Source organism: Bison bison, unplaced genomic scaffold (assembly GCF_000754665.1).
Source record: "Bison bison bison isolate TAMUID 2011002044 unplaced genomic scaffold, Bison_UMD1.0 scf7180017864252, whole genome shotgun sequence".
Lineage (NCBI taxonomy): Eukaryota > Metazoa > Chordata > Mammalia > Artiodactyla > Bovidae > Bison > Bison bison.
Window position 1 is genome coordinate 3,630,996 of NW_011494824.1, and position 14,802 is coordinate 3,645,797.

General features: G+C 39.2%; 1 protein-coding gene across 1 annotated transcript in view; it reads right to left on the reverse strand.

Annotated features, from left to right (window-relative positions):
* Positions 1-14,796, reverse strand: part of AP3B1 (adaptor-related protein complex 3, beta 1 subunit) — a 236,718-nt gene extending 221,922 nt beyond the window's left edge. The window contains exon 1 of the mRNA XM_010847632.1: positions 14,534-14,796. Coding sequence (XP_010845934.1) covers positions 14,534-14,661 — 128 coding nt within the window. The 5' untranslated portion in view covers positions 14,662-14,796. The remainder of the gene's footprint in view (positions 1-14,533) is intronic.
* Positions 14,797-14,802: the final 6 nt, after the last annotated feature.

Here is a 14,802-nt window from a genome sequence, read left to right on the forward strand (position 1 = left end):
GTCCCTGAAGCACTTGAAAATCTCAGTAAAAAATTCAGTTTTGAAAAAATCACTTGGCACTGTTCTCAAAGCGAAACAGTTCCGGAATCTGTTGAACAACAATGTGAGTACACTTGACACTAAGGGACTATACACATAAAAATGGTTAAGACGGTAAATTCTATGCTATATATTTTTTAATCACGATTTTTTACAAAAGTCACACAGCCCTATCAAGTTTCCTGATGAAGGCCATGTAGGCCTAGAAACAGAAAAAAGTCCTACAATTTCCTATGACAGGAAAAAAAAAATCTGAAAATGCAAATCACTGAGCTTTACATGTTCATTTTAAATTCTGCATTCTGTTGGAAAACTACTGTAATTTTCAAAAGATTAATTTATTTCCACACATATTTTTAATTTTTTAAAATATAAAACACATGATATTGACCAAATAATACTGAACATTTTTATCATTTTTACCATATTAATGAAAAGTTTTAAAATACTAAAAATGCTAAAAAAAAAAAGGGGGGGGGGGATCATTTGTAATCACTATTATCCAAAATCATCTGTTAAGTACTATATAAGGTACCAAGAAAGATGGCTGTGTGTGTGTGTGTGTGTGTAAACAAAACCTATCTCTGACTTCCAGAAACTTAACTACATTTTGTTTTTAAAGAAATGTTCAAGGGTCCAATCACCTTGGGAAATCCAATCTGTTATTTTGTAACTGTTGATACTGTCAGACAGGCAGAAAATTTAAGAACTATTTTTAACTTTACTTACTATTTTTTGAGATTTTTTTTTTTTTAATGTGGACCATTTTAAAAGTTTTTATTGAATTTGTTACACTATTATTGCTGTCTTATGTTTTGGTTTTCTGGCCACCAGCTATGTGGGATCGTAACTCCCTGACCAGGGATCGCGCTTGCACCCCCAGCATTGAAAGGTGAAGTCTTAACCACCAGACTGCCACGGAAGTCTCTAATTTACTTTTAACTGACCACAGCATTTCTATCATCTTATGGCTGCCAAACTTCTGTCTCTAGCCTAAGTCTTCCCTAAGCTTGACTCATGTATCCAACTGTCTATTTAGCGTCTCCACTCGGATGCCTAATAGGTGTCTCACACTTAACGTGCTCAAGCTCCTGAACATCTTCCCTCTTTAAAAAGTTCCTCTATATACAGTCTTCTTCATTTCAGATGATACCAATCCCAAACTTCCAGCTATTTAGGCAAAAAACTTGTGTCCATCCTTGATATCTTTTTCTCTCACACACCACCATCCAAACCATCAGCAAATTTCACCGGATCTACTTTCAAAATATATCCAGAATCCAATCACTGCTCCCCACTACCACCAATGGGACTGAGGCATCACCTTCTCTTGCCTGATCACCGTAGGGTGTCCTTGCTGGTCCCTGCCTCAGATCTGCAGTCTATTCCTAGTTCAGGAGACAAAGCGATGTATTAAAAACGTAAGTTGGGTCATCTCACTCTTCAGTTCAAAACCCTCCAATGGTTTCCTTCTCACACAGAGTAAAATCCAAGTCTTTACAAGGATGTACAAAAAACCCTACACAATCTGGTCCTTATCTCTCTGATCTCATCTACTACTGCCCCCCTTCCTTCATTCACTCTGTGCAGACATACTGGCCTCTTTGCTACGCTCCCAGGTCAGAAATTCTTCTGCCTCAGAGCCTGAGCACACACAATTCCTCTCACTGAAGACTTCTTTCTCCCCAGACATCTGCAAGTCACTCCCTCACCTACTTCAGGTATTCACAAGCATCTTTTCTTCACCCTGGTATTTCAAACTCAACCCAACCTCCATCTTAATTCTCTATCCTCTTTCCCTGCCTTATTTTCCTCTATAGAGCTCCCTGTTATCAAATGATTGACCATATATTGACTTATTTTATTGCTTATCTTCTTCAGATTGGAATATACTCCATGAAAGCATGCATTTTGCCCACTGACTGATTAATCCCGAGCACTAAAAAGAGTACCAAGCATAAGAAAGCACTCATATTTGTTAAATCCGTTAAGTTACCTCTATATTTTTTAGGTTATAGAAAGAAACATTAGAAATGAATAAAAAAAGGTCTCAAGTATCCTACAGACCATAACCTCTTTGAAAAAAGAAATACATCTGGCACACAATAGGCACTTAATAATGACTGACTTCTAAATGCTCATTCTGCTTAAAACCTTCCAATGGCTTCTCTTCACACTCAAGAGTAAAATCCAAAGTCCTTACAAGGCCCTACACAATCTGGCCCCCAACCTTCTACCCTTCCCCCTACCTTCCCACCCCCATAGTACTAAAATTTCCCCCTCATTCTTTATGACTACATCCTTAACCTAGGCTTTAAGAAATTTTAAGTAACCTGTTCCTAGAGTAAAGCTCTGCCAACCCATCATCTTGGGACCAGCCTTATTCATAAGCCTCTCGCTTATCCAGCTGTCATGCCACCTCACTCAGCTGCCAGGTTAAAGACACTGACCTTCTAATTAGGTCAGTCCCTATCAGCAATACAAGTAATCAGCCCATCAATAAGCAGACATTGACTATAAATTGTTCACTTTTGTAGATCTATGAACTCTTTTCAGCTGACATGTTAAATAAGTCTTCCCTAAGTACATACACCAAAGAATGTTATTCATAATAATGTGAAATATAGGAAAATCATTTCCTTCTTGATTATTCTACTTTGGGCTCTTCACTTTAAATTTTGAATTTGGACTGCAGGCAATTTGTTTTTGTCGGTAGTTCATTTATATTCACAATTGCAATACTGTCAAATTATTTCACTATAAAACATTTGTCATTCCATGAGCATTTGTAACTTTTCTGCAGTAAAAAAAGAACATTTCAACCCACCATCTGTCTAATCTTTTCGGTTTTACTCATTCAGTTCTAGCAATGTTACCTCAAATTCTAAATATTTTTAGAAATAATATCTCACATCCTGGGATTTAATAGTAAGGCTTGATTTTAAATATTCTAGATTTTCTCCTTGGATTTCACAAAATCAGTGATCTTAAAATAACATATTCTATATCTATATTTTCTTGGTTGAGTATTTAAGATAGACTGTAAAAGTCAGAATTGAATCTCCTCCAAGAAGAAATGCAAGCTAAGCAAATAAAATAGAACAGTTATAATCTATTGCAAAGTAGGACTCTGCAGTATTTCATCACTTTTTTTGTTCAATGTGGTAAAATCTTATTTGATTTGAAGAACATTTCAAGAATTAAATTATAGGAACCCTACTGCACCACTAAAAGTGACAATCCTTAACTTGACTAGTTCGTTAGCCCTTTGTAGAACTAACAGTCTTACTTACATGAAGACAAAAACTAATTCATCTACCTAGAAATGAACTGCAGATATCATTATACAGCTTCTTCTTTTGTTAACAGTCATCTTGGAACAAACAACATTTACTTCATAAAAGAGCAATAAAGGGGACTTCCCCAGTGGTCCAGTGGTTAAGGATCCACCTTGCAATGCAGGGCACGCAGGTTTGACCCCTGGCTGGGAAACTAAGAACCCACATGCTGGAGAGCAGCTATGACCATGCCACAACCAGAGAGTCGTGTGCCGCACTAGAGAGCCCACAGGATGCAACAAAGACTTAACACAGTCAAATAAATAAATATTAAAAAAAAAAAAAAAGAGCAATAAAAACACTGAAATTGGGAGTTCCCTAGTGGCCCAGTAGTTAGGACTCAGTGCTCTCACTGTCACGGCCAGGATTCAATCCCTGGGCAGGGAACTAATCTCCCACGAGCCATGCAGTGCGGCCAAAGTAAAATAAAGCACTGAAACTGCCTTATATTTCATATGTTCCTTGTAAATAAAGACATTAGGGCCCAGTTTACATATACAGCATGGCAACTACGCTGTTAACATCACCATAACTAGATTAAGTGGCCATAAGTTCCAACAAGCTAAGCAGAATTAACAAGATGCTGTTGCTGCTAAGTCGCTTCAGTCGTGTCCAACTCTGTGGACCCCATAGACGGCAGCCCACCAGGCTCCCCCGTCCCTGGGATTCTCCAGGCAAGAACACTGGAGTGGGGTGCCATCGCCTTCTCCAATTAACAAGATGAGCAGTTACCAAAACTGGCGTTATCAGAACTCAAAGGAATTAAATCTTCAGAAATCAAAGATGAAGACAAGGACAAAAATATGCTATGGAAATCATTAATGGAGTATATTTTCGTACAAGCAGCACTGAATTCCTAAACACAAGAGAAAGGAATTCACAATGAAGAGCCTGTGCCTCTTCATAATATGCTAACAACTCAGAGCTTCAGCATTTTCAGCATCTCAAACTAAAATGTGTTTGACATTTCAAAATTCCAGCATGTCCATTTTCTTCAGTAAATCACTGTTTACAAAAATAAAGGCTTACAGACACATGTGTATGTAGGGCTGAGTCCCTTTGCTGGTCACCTGAAATTATCACATTGTTTGTTAATCTGCTATGAAAGTGAAAGTGGCTCAGTGTGTCCAACTCTTTGTAACTCCATGGACTATGGAATTCTTCAGGCCAGAATATTGGAGTGGGTAGCCTTTCCCTTCTCCAGGGGGTCTTCCCAACCCAGGGATGGAACCCAGGTCTCCCGCATTGCGGGCAGAGTCTTTACCAGCTGAGCCACGAGGGAAGCCCAAGAATACTGGAGTAGGTAGCCTATCTCTGCTCCAGCGGATCTTCCCGACCCAGGAATTGAACTGGGATCTCCTGCATTGTAAGTGGATTCTTTACCAATGGAGCTATCAGGGAAGCCCTGTTAATCGACTATACCCTAATACAAAATAAAAAGTTAAAAAAAAAAAAAAAACTCAGTGGGCCAAGTTCACATTAAAATGCACTATTCATTCATGGGGGGAAAAAAAAGGCTTATAAATAAGTCATTTTTTGTTAGGTATAGCACACTGAAAACTTGAGAATTACTACACAATTTAACACTATATATTTGTACTATTCGTATTATTTCACATTAGCCTTATCTCACCAAATGTATTTCTTAAAAGATAAAAATCTTATCTGCTGAAAACACGTAAGAATTAATTATACTTATGATATAACCCCACATTTGCAAATAAAAACGCTATTTGAAGAATGTTATAGACTTCAAAATCTTGATTATAAAATTATTTCAACACCCACCTACATGACAATTCTAAGTCAATTAATCCTAACCACAACAAAACCTCAAGCAATGACATAAAGAAAATAGCTGTTTGGGGCCTTCATGGTAATGCAATAATACATTAATAGGGACAACAGGTTAGGTTTTCCCTTCTGTATAAGGGCCACAGAATCTGGTTGCGTTTATTTTTTAACTACACTGGCTAAAGAGACAGTAAATATTAGTAGAATCTGAATCATTCAATGATCAGTCATTAAGTAAAAGATCCAAAATATTTATTATGCAAAATTAAGAGCCAAACACTTTGCTAGGCATCTTCACATACACTACACTACCTAATTAAGGGATTCATTGGTGGCTCAGACGGTCAAGAGTCTGCCTGCAATGCAGGAGACAGGAGTTTGATCCCTGGGTCTGGAACATCGCCTGGAGAAGGAAATGGCAACCCACTCCAGTATTTTTGCCTGGAAAATCCCACGGCTGGAGGAGCCTGGTGGGCTACAGTTCATGGGGTCACAAACAGTCAGGAATCGGATATGACTACGCACGCGTGCCGCGCACACACACCACTCTTAGTAGCATATATACAAAATCTCACATGCTCCAAGTTCCAAGGCAGAAGAAGTATTCTGAGAGGAACCTAGGTCAGACCAACTTGCTGATCTTGGAAAGACTCCCAAAGAGGCAAGAGGTAACTGGGAAGTATCCTAGAGACACAGATGCTGGTGGCAGCCACTTGGGGGAGCTCATTTCACAGGGATACTGGTGCCTGGCAAGTGTCATTTAGGAATTCTCTTATAGTTTACTAGTGTCAGGACCCAGCCCACCCACCAGCCCACAGGCACCAGTGGTGGAACACTCTAGACCAAAGAGTAGCTGGGGGGACCCAGTCCTGCCCACCAAAGGGCCCGAGCCCGCAGCTACCCCAGGACCCACCCTGTCTACCAGAAGGCTCAGAACACAGCCCACCCACCAATGCGTGACCAAGAGCCCCGGGTCCAGCAGCCCGTCTCTCCCACCCTCCCCACCTGCCAGCAGGCCAGCACTAGTCCTGGGCCCCGCCTCATCCACCAGAGCTGGGGTACCAGACCTGGAACAAACAAGGCCCTACGGCCAGCTGGTAGGACATGCCCACTCACCAGCAGTCTGGCACCAGCTCCAGGACCCCCTGGGCCTGGTCCCCTCACCTACAGGCCGACACCAACCAGGAGTTTAAGGTACAATGTAGAAAAGACAATCTCTTCGACAAGCTACATGTAAAAGTTGAGGTTAGAACATTACCTCACAGCATATATAAAAATAAACTCAAAATGGATTGAAGACCTACATGTAAGACCTGAAACCCTAAAACGTCTAGAAAAAGACAGAGGCAGAATAATGACATAAATCATAACTTCTTTTTTGGACGTGTCTCCTAAGACAAAAGAGATAAAAGCAAAAATAAATAAGTGGATCTAATTAAAAGTGTTTGCAGAGCAAAGGAAACGATCAACAAAAGAAAGAGATAACCTATGGAATGGGAGAAAATATCTGCAAATGATATTAGTGACAAGGGATTAATGTCCAAAATACATAAACAGCGCATTCAAGTCAGTATCAGGAAAACCACACAACTCAATAAAAAATGGCAAAGATGTGGGAAAAAAAGGGACTACTGTACATTGTTGATGGCACTGCAAATTGCCGAAGCCATAAGGGTATGGAGGTTGCTCAAAAAATCAAAAGCAGCTATCATATGATTTAGCAATTCCACTCCTGGGTATTTATTCAAAGAAAACAAAAACAGTAATTTGAAAAGATACATGCACCATAATTTCACTGAAGCATTATTTAAATAGCCAAGATATGAAAGCAATCTAAGTGTCCACTGATAAATGAATGGCCAAAGAATACATGGTGTGTGTATATATACATATACAGACAACACACAAAACACAGTGGGATATTACTCGCCCATAAAAAAGAATGAAATCTTGCCATTTTCTACAACATGTAATGACCAAAGGGTATTATGCTAAGGGCAACAAGTCAGACAGGGAAAGATATACATGGAATCGAGAAAAACAAATGAACAAACATAACTAAACAGAAATAGAATTACAGATACAAAGAACAAACAGATGGTTTTGGGGGAGGAGGGAATCGGTGTACAAAATTCAGTTACAAAATAAATGAGTCACGGGTAATGAAATGTACAGTCTGGAGAATACAGTCAATAAATACGAAGTATCTTTGTATGGCAAGAGATACCAGCTAGACTTATCATAGTGATCATTTGGAAATGTATAGAAATATTGAACCACCGTGCTGTGTACCAAGAACTAACGTAGTATGTGACAGGCCAATTACTCACCAAAAACAAACATACAAACTTACAGAAAAGAGATCAGATTTATGGTTACCAGAAGTAGGGAGACCGGGGAGTGGGGGAATTGGATAAGGACGGTCAAAAGGTACAGATTTCCAGTTTTAAGTACTTTATCTCACAACTGGGAATGTACTATACAACATGATAATATAACTAACACTGCTATACTTTATAAGTGAAAATTGTTAAGTAAATCCTAAGAGTTCTCATCACAAGGGAAAAAATTATTTTCTATTTCTTTAATGTTACATTTATATGAGATGATGGATGTTCATTAAATTTACTATGGTAATAATTTCATGATGTATGTAAGTCAAATCATTATGTTGTATACCTTAAACTCACACAGTGCTGTGTATCAATTATATCTCAACAAAACTGGAATACAAAAACAAAAATAAAACAGTGTGTTACTATCAACAAGGCACTGACATCTGGGGCTGTAAAAGGAAAATAAAACAAAGTCAGCAGTGGCTGGAGAGCTCTCTGAAACAGAGGCAGGAGGCCACTGATGAAGTGTAAGACTTAACAACAACGGCCCAGATAGAATCTGAACTTCGACCACTTACGATATTAACGGAGGTATCCAGAGTATGTGCCCAATGTTCCAGAAACTCAACATATTTATCCAACCCTTACTGTAAAGTAACTCGTGACAGCCTATTCATTAAGAGCAAATACTTCCCTGCATCGTGGTCAACCATAGTTCTTGCCAGATAACAACGACTTTGTGGCTTTCATCTTTATAAGACTCTGGACTCTTTTCCAGTACGATCTCAAATTGCAAATCTTAAGACCCCAAATAAATTATTTTATTTGTAGCCCTCTGCATTTTCTTGGTCAATAGGACTGGTTCATCTCTACTTTCAATAAAGTTAACTTGAGAACATCCCTATAAGAAGGTTACTCTCATTCAGATACGTTTCTATATGCCCCTTGAAAGTGAGAAAAGGCAGTGTGGATGGAGCTAGATGAGTTGGCTGTTGTGTGCCCGGTCACTCAGCCATATCCAGCTCTTTTCGACCCTCTGGACTGTACCCTACCATAATGTACACACTAATGTACACATGATGTACCAGAGACCCATGTAAAATTCCTAGTGGGCTCCACTGAGAAACACTGATATTAAAGGTTAAAGAGTTATATGTAATGTAATTTTCATGGATAATATAAAGCTGACAGTAAATAAAATTTAAGTTAAAAAAAGTAAGCTAGGCTTTATTATTTGCAATGCAAAAACACTGACGTACTGATTACATCGTACTACACGATGCAGTCGTTTGGGGCTACATCAGCTCTGCAAATCTAACGAAAAGACCACTAATTTCAGCAAGGACTGAAAAAATGCTACCTTGGTTACCTTTTAATTGTTAAATCCAATGGCCACTTTTCAGCCTTCATTCCATCTGCCTTCTCTCAGCAACTCCTAACATAGTTAACCACTTCCTTGCTCCTCTCAGCTTGCTTTTTTTTTTTAAACTTTTCTCTGGTTTCCTAGCCCTCTGAGCACTGTCTCCTTCCCTAGTTGTTCATTCATTCACACTTTAAATGTTGATGCTCACTACAGTTTTGTCTAAACTGCCTCTTCTAAAAAGAAAAGTTCTCCCTGGGCAATATCATCCATTCCCATACTTTAATTACTATCCACAATTCTAAATGCTGATGCTTGAATCTATATTTCATCTAAATATGCATTTTCTTTTGCAGCTCTCCTGGTTTCTATATACTTTGCCTGAAGAACTCCCCCTATTCTCCAACTGGCAAAAATCTTCTCAGGCTTTATGACCTAATATATTACCACCTCAGTGAAGCTTTCAAGAACTTTTCCAAATAGTGTTAGTTACTATTCTAGTTCAGAAGTCATTTCAACTATACCATCTTGTGAAAAACTCACAAAATAGGCAAGTATTATCATACCCTCCCTAGAAATAAAGGCACTGAAGTCTGAAGAGATCAGGCAACTTCAACAAAGCAACATTACTGTAAGCAGAAAACATCAACTTAAACCCAAGTCTTTTCACTCTAGGTCCAACACTCTTCATAATACACTGTGAAGTTCTCAAAAAAAAAAAGAGAGATTCAGAAATTTAGTAGTTTTACCATTGTTAAGAAAAACTAATTAGTATTGTCTGTTTCTAGAAATTAATTTCTAATTAAATGCTTAATCCAAAAACAAATTATTAATAATTACTATTTTAAATTATACACACAGCCAAACTGGTTAAAATAAGCATTTAAGACAAAAGAAAACACCTCACACCAATCAGAACAGCCATCATCAAAAAGAAAACTACAAATAATAAATGCTGGAGAAAATGTGGAGAAAAGGGCTCTACTTCACTGCTGGCGGGAATGTAAACTGGTACAGCCAATATGCAGAACAGTATGGGCTCCTTAACAAACTAGGAATTAAGCCACCATATGACCCAGCAATCCCACCAGTGGGCATATACCCTGAGAAAACCACAATTCTAAAAGGCACATGTACCCCAATGTTCACTGCAGCACTATTTATCACAGCCAGGACATGGAAGCAACCTAGATGTCAATACAGAAGTTGTGTGTGTGTGTATTATACTTTTATATATATATATAGGAATATTATCCAGCCATAAAAAGAAACAAATTGGAGTCAGTTGTAGTGAGGCGGATGAACCTGGAATCTGTTATACTGAATGAAATAAGTCAGAAAGAAAAAAACACATCATGTATTAACACCTGGTGGCTCAGTCAGTAAAGCGTCTGCCTGCAGTGTAGGAGGCCCGGGTTCAATCCCTACATCAGGAAGATCCCTGGAGAAAGGAATGGCAACCCACTCCAGTATTCTTAGCTGGAGAATCCCATGGAGAGAAGAGCCTGGCAGACTACAGTCCACGGGGTTGCAAAGAGTCGGATATGACTGAGCGACTAACACCTTCAGTTTTCTTTCAACACATATATATGGAATCTAGGAAAACATTGAACGTATTTACAGAGAAGACATGGAGACACAGAGGTAGAGAACAGACTTCTGGACACTGTGGGCAAGAGAGGCTAGGAGAAACTGAGAAAGTAGCATTGATATATGTATATATACTATCATGTGTAAAATAGGTTAACTGTCAGGAAGCTGCTATATAACACAGGGAGTCCAGCCTGGTGCTCTGTGATGACCTAGAGGGATAGAACTGGGGTTGGGGGACAGGGGAGGCTCCAGAGGGAGGGAATACACACATGTAAGTATGACTGATTCCTGCTGATGTGTGGCAGAGACCACCTCAAAAGTGTGAAGCAATTATCCTCCAGTAAAAACATCACCACTGCAGACACTGTGGTAAAGACTGGTTCAGGAGATCCATACACGGTGGCTAAGGACAGAGGATGGTGAATCTAGTGACGAGCAGAACACCTGTATGATCTCAAAGTGTCCCCCCATGCTGCTGCTAAGTCACCTCAGTCGTGTCCGATTCTGTGCGACCCCACAGACGGCAGCCCACCAGGCTCCCCAGTCCCTAGGATTCTCCAGGCAAGAACACTGGAGTGGGTTGCCATTTCCTTCTCCAATGCATGAAAGTGAAAAGTCAAAGTGAAGTCGCTCAGTCGTGTCCGACTCTTAGCGACCCTGTGGACTGCAGCCCACCAGGCTCCTCCGTCCATGGGATTTTCCAGGCAAGAGTACTAGAGTGGGAAGCCATTGCCTTCTCAGATCCCCCCATAGGTAACTAGAAAAAAAACCTTATAACTGGGAAAATTAACATCATAAATATGGGCACCCTACGCCTCCTGACATAAAAGCCTAAGAAGGTAGTATTGCAGCCTGGGATATTTAACAAGAATCAAAACGTGAGGAAACACCAGCAAAGGCAAACTGATTAACATGCTATAAAGTAATCGGCTTGTGTGCTTCAAAAATACCAAGGCAGTGAAGACAAAGGCTAAGTAACTATTCCAGATTAAAGGAGATTAAAGAGATATGAGAACTAAGTAAAATACATAATCCTGGACTGGATTCTATGCTAGAGAAAAAAAAATGCTAAAAAAATTAAAAATATTTATTGGGACAAATGACAACACAGGATTATAGACTGTAAACTGTACTAATGATAAACTTCCTAACCATAACAGTGCTGCAGCTGTGAATGAGAATATCCTTGTTCTTAAAAAATACATGCTAAGGTATGAGAATAAAGGGACATGGTGTATACAACCTATTCTCCAATGGGTCAGAAGAGATAATAATACGAATGTGTGTATGTCTGTGTAGATAGAAAAAGAAAGAGAAATAAAGCAATGTAGTAATTTTTTAAAAACTGAGCCTGCATCAAGAGTAGTTCTCTGTATTATTCTTGCAACTTTATTGCAAACTCAAAATCATTCAAAGTAAATCATCAAAAATGAGACCAGAGGTTGTGTGAGAAATGGGTGAAGAAAGTCCAAAGCACAAAGTTCCAGTTATAAAAAAATAAGTCGGGGATATATGTACAGCATGGTAACTATAGTTAATTGCATATTTGTATTTTTTTGTATTTGTATTACATATTTGAAAACTGCTAAAAGTGAATCTTAAAGTCCTCACTGGAGGTGGGGAAAAAAAACTACAGTTAATTGCATATTTGTATTTTTTTGTATTTGTATATGTATTGCATATTTGAAAATTGCTAAAAGTGAATCTTTAAAGCCTCTCATTGGAGGTGGGAAAAAAATTAAAACTGTTAAGTATCGTGACAGATGTTAACCAGACTTGCCGTGGTGATAATTTCTCAATATATAAAAAAACCTACTAAACATTATGGTGCATACCTGAAATTAACATGTCAATGTCAATTATACTTTGATAAAAAAAAAATCAGAGTACAGGATCAGGGTAAGCTTGAAGTTTTTTACATAAATTTTGTCATTTGGGTTTTTTTAAAAGGCAAGAAATATCACATTTTTATAAATGAGAGAATGTAAACTCAAGAGAGGTTAAGTGACCACTTCCAGAACACAGGTCCCTGTTTCTGTACAATCCCACTAGTCTGCAATTCAATGGCCAAAATGTTTCTAATTCCTGAAAGCCTCAAGGTCATACACTGTCTATGACTACTTAAGTTTTAAACTTTTAATGATTTGTATGCATTCTCCAATAAGGTACAATTATTTCCTTCTCCAGGGGATCTTCCCCGCCCAGGAAACAAACTCAGGCCTCCTGCATTGCAGGCAGATTCTTTACCAACTGCAATACAAGGGAAGACCAAGGTACAATAAACTTCATCAAGTAACATATCCAAATGGTCAAGAGAATGGGCTCTGAGATGAGACTGTCTGAGTTCAAACTCAGGCAGGGAAGTGTTCTAGTTCTATTATCTTAGGCAAATTAACCACTTGTGCTCCAATTTTCTCATCTGCAAAGTGGAATCAAAGAAGTATCTTTGGGTTGCTCTGTATCCTCTGTGGCACCTGAAAGTCACAGAATAGTTTCCCATAAGTCACATTCACTCAGCCAGACATTTGTCAGGAGGACCGAATGAGATAATCAATGTAAAGTAGTGTGCACAAGTACTCAAAGTCAGCTATTTTTATTTCAACTCCAACATGCTCAGTCACCTCAGTAACACTCACTGGTCACAGTCAAAGCCACACATTTTTTTCAAAATCAGACCCAAATCTGACAAAATAGGAAATGAAAGGCTCTAAGAGGAAAACATCTTAGAAGTTCACAATCCATAAAAGTAAATCAATTGTAAGCATATCACATGCAAAACAGATTCTACAGACTTAAACATTAATTTAACAGTTGAAATATCTGCTAATAGAACAACAGAACTACAAGCTTCTTGTTGGAATAATCCATCATCTAAATGCATAGAAGGAAAAATGAAAAATTACTGAAGTTACGTTACTTAAAACTTTGCTAACCTGAGAATAAGGAAATAAAAAACCCTATTCCACACACTCCACACAGATTTCAGTTGGCTTAATACAGTCAAAAGGTAATCTCAACTTCAACTACTAGCAATTTCCAGAATGCCTTTTAAAATAAATTTTTAATTAAATTCTAATCAAATAAATTATTTAAAGAAAATACAATTTTAATTTATCTGACACCGCAAAGCCACCAGCATACCTACTTTACCTTAAGTTCAGCATAAATCTAGTGTCAGCCTATTATGTTTAGTGAGTACTGAGAGATCAAAAATAAGAAAAAATGTAAAAATTATTACAAAAAAATGCAAAGTTACCAGAATTCTGTAAGTTTAAAATCACTCCCTCTCCCCCACCACAAAAAAAAAAAAAATCAATGAGTGGGGTGTTTTCTTTCCCTTTTTCGGTGGTACTTAAAATACTCGTAGTAACTTAAAAAAAAAAAAACACGTATACCTTGTTTAGTGTTCATTTTTAAAATCCACATTATTTGCAAAATTGTACCCCTTGTCCACACTCTAAATATTCTCCTCATACGCTTCTTACTGTGTTTCCGAGCTTTGTTTTTTGGTTTGGGGTTGTCTTTTACTTTTGGTGGGGGGTTTTGTTTTTTCTTTTTTGGTCTGTAATGCAAAAGACATTTTCCGAGAACACTGGTGTCTGAATAAACCGCCTTGTTCATTTATAAAGCGCCTAAAGCAACTCCTTGCTTCTACACTCAAGGGTCACAGAACAGTTTCCCATAAGACACAATCTAACTTTCCCTCTCAGCTCCCCAAACGTGAATCCTTCCACCCTAGCGAGAGAACTTCTCCAGGTGTTATCAAGCAAACTTTAAACTAGCTTCAAGTGTTTGCTCAAAATTCAGACTCCTGGGCCCCAGACCAACTCAATCGGGGTCTTTGGGGGTGGCACCTAAGCGGTCCCAATGGTTCTTTTTCACTAAAGTCTGAAAACTCCTAGAGATCCCCTCCACACACTCAACCCAAACTCCCAACAACTCCCACCACTCCCAAGTGATACCGCGACAGGAAACGCCAGCTCCGCTCCCGGACGGTCTCAGGGCGACCCTGCCCCTGTCCCGGGAGCCCAGCCCCTCAGTCCCGTCCCCACACCCCAAACCTTTCTCCTCACTTCTTCATATCGCTGCTAAAGAGGCCGAAGGCGCCGGAGGGGGAAATGGTTGAGGTCGCCTCCTGACCCAGCTCCGTCGCCTCCCCTCCTCCCGACTGCTCATTGTAAGCGAAGCTGTTGCTGGACATCGCTGCGGGGTTGCCGGGTGTCGAGCTGGTCCTGCCCGGGGTTCTCTCTGACGGGCTCCGGTCCCAGCGACTGGAAACAAAACTAGTTCTCGTGCAGAGGGGCGCGCGCAGGCGCTTCCGGACTCGTCACCGCTCCCACAG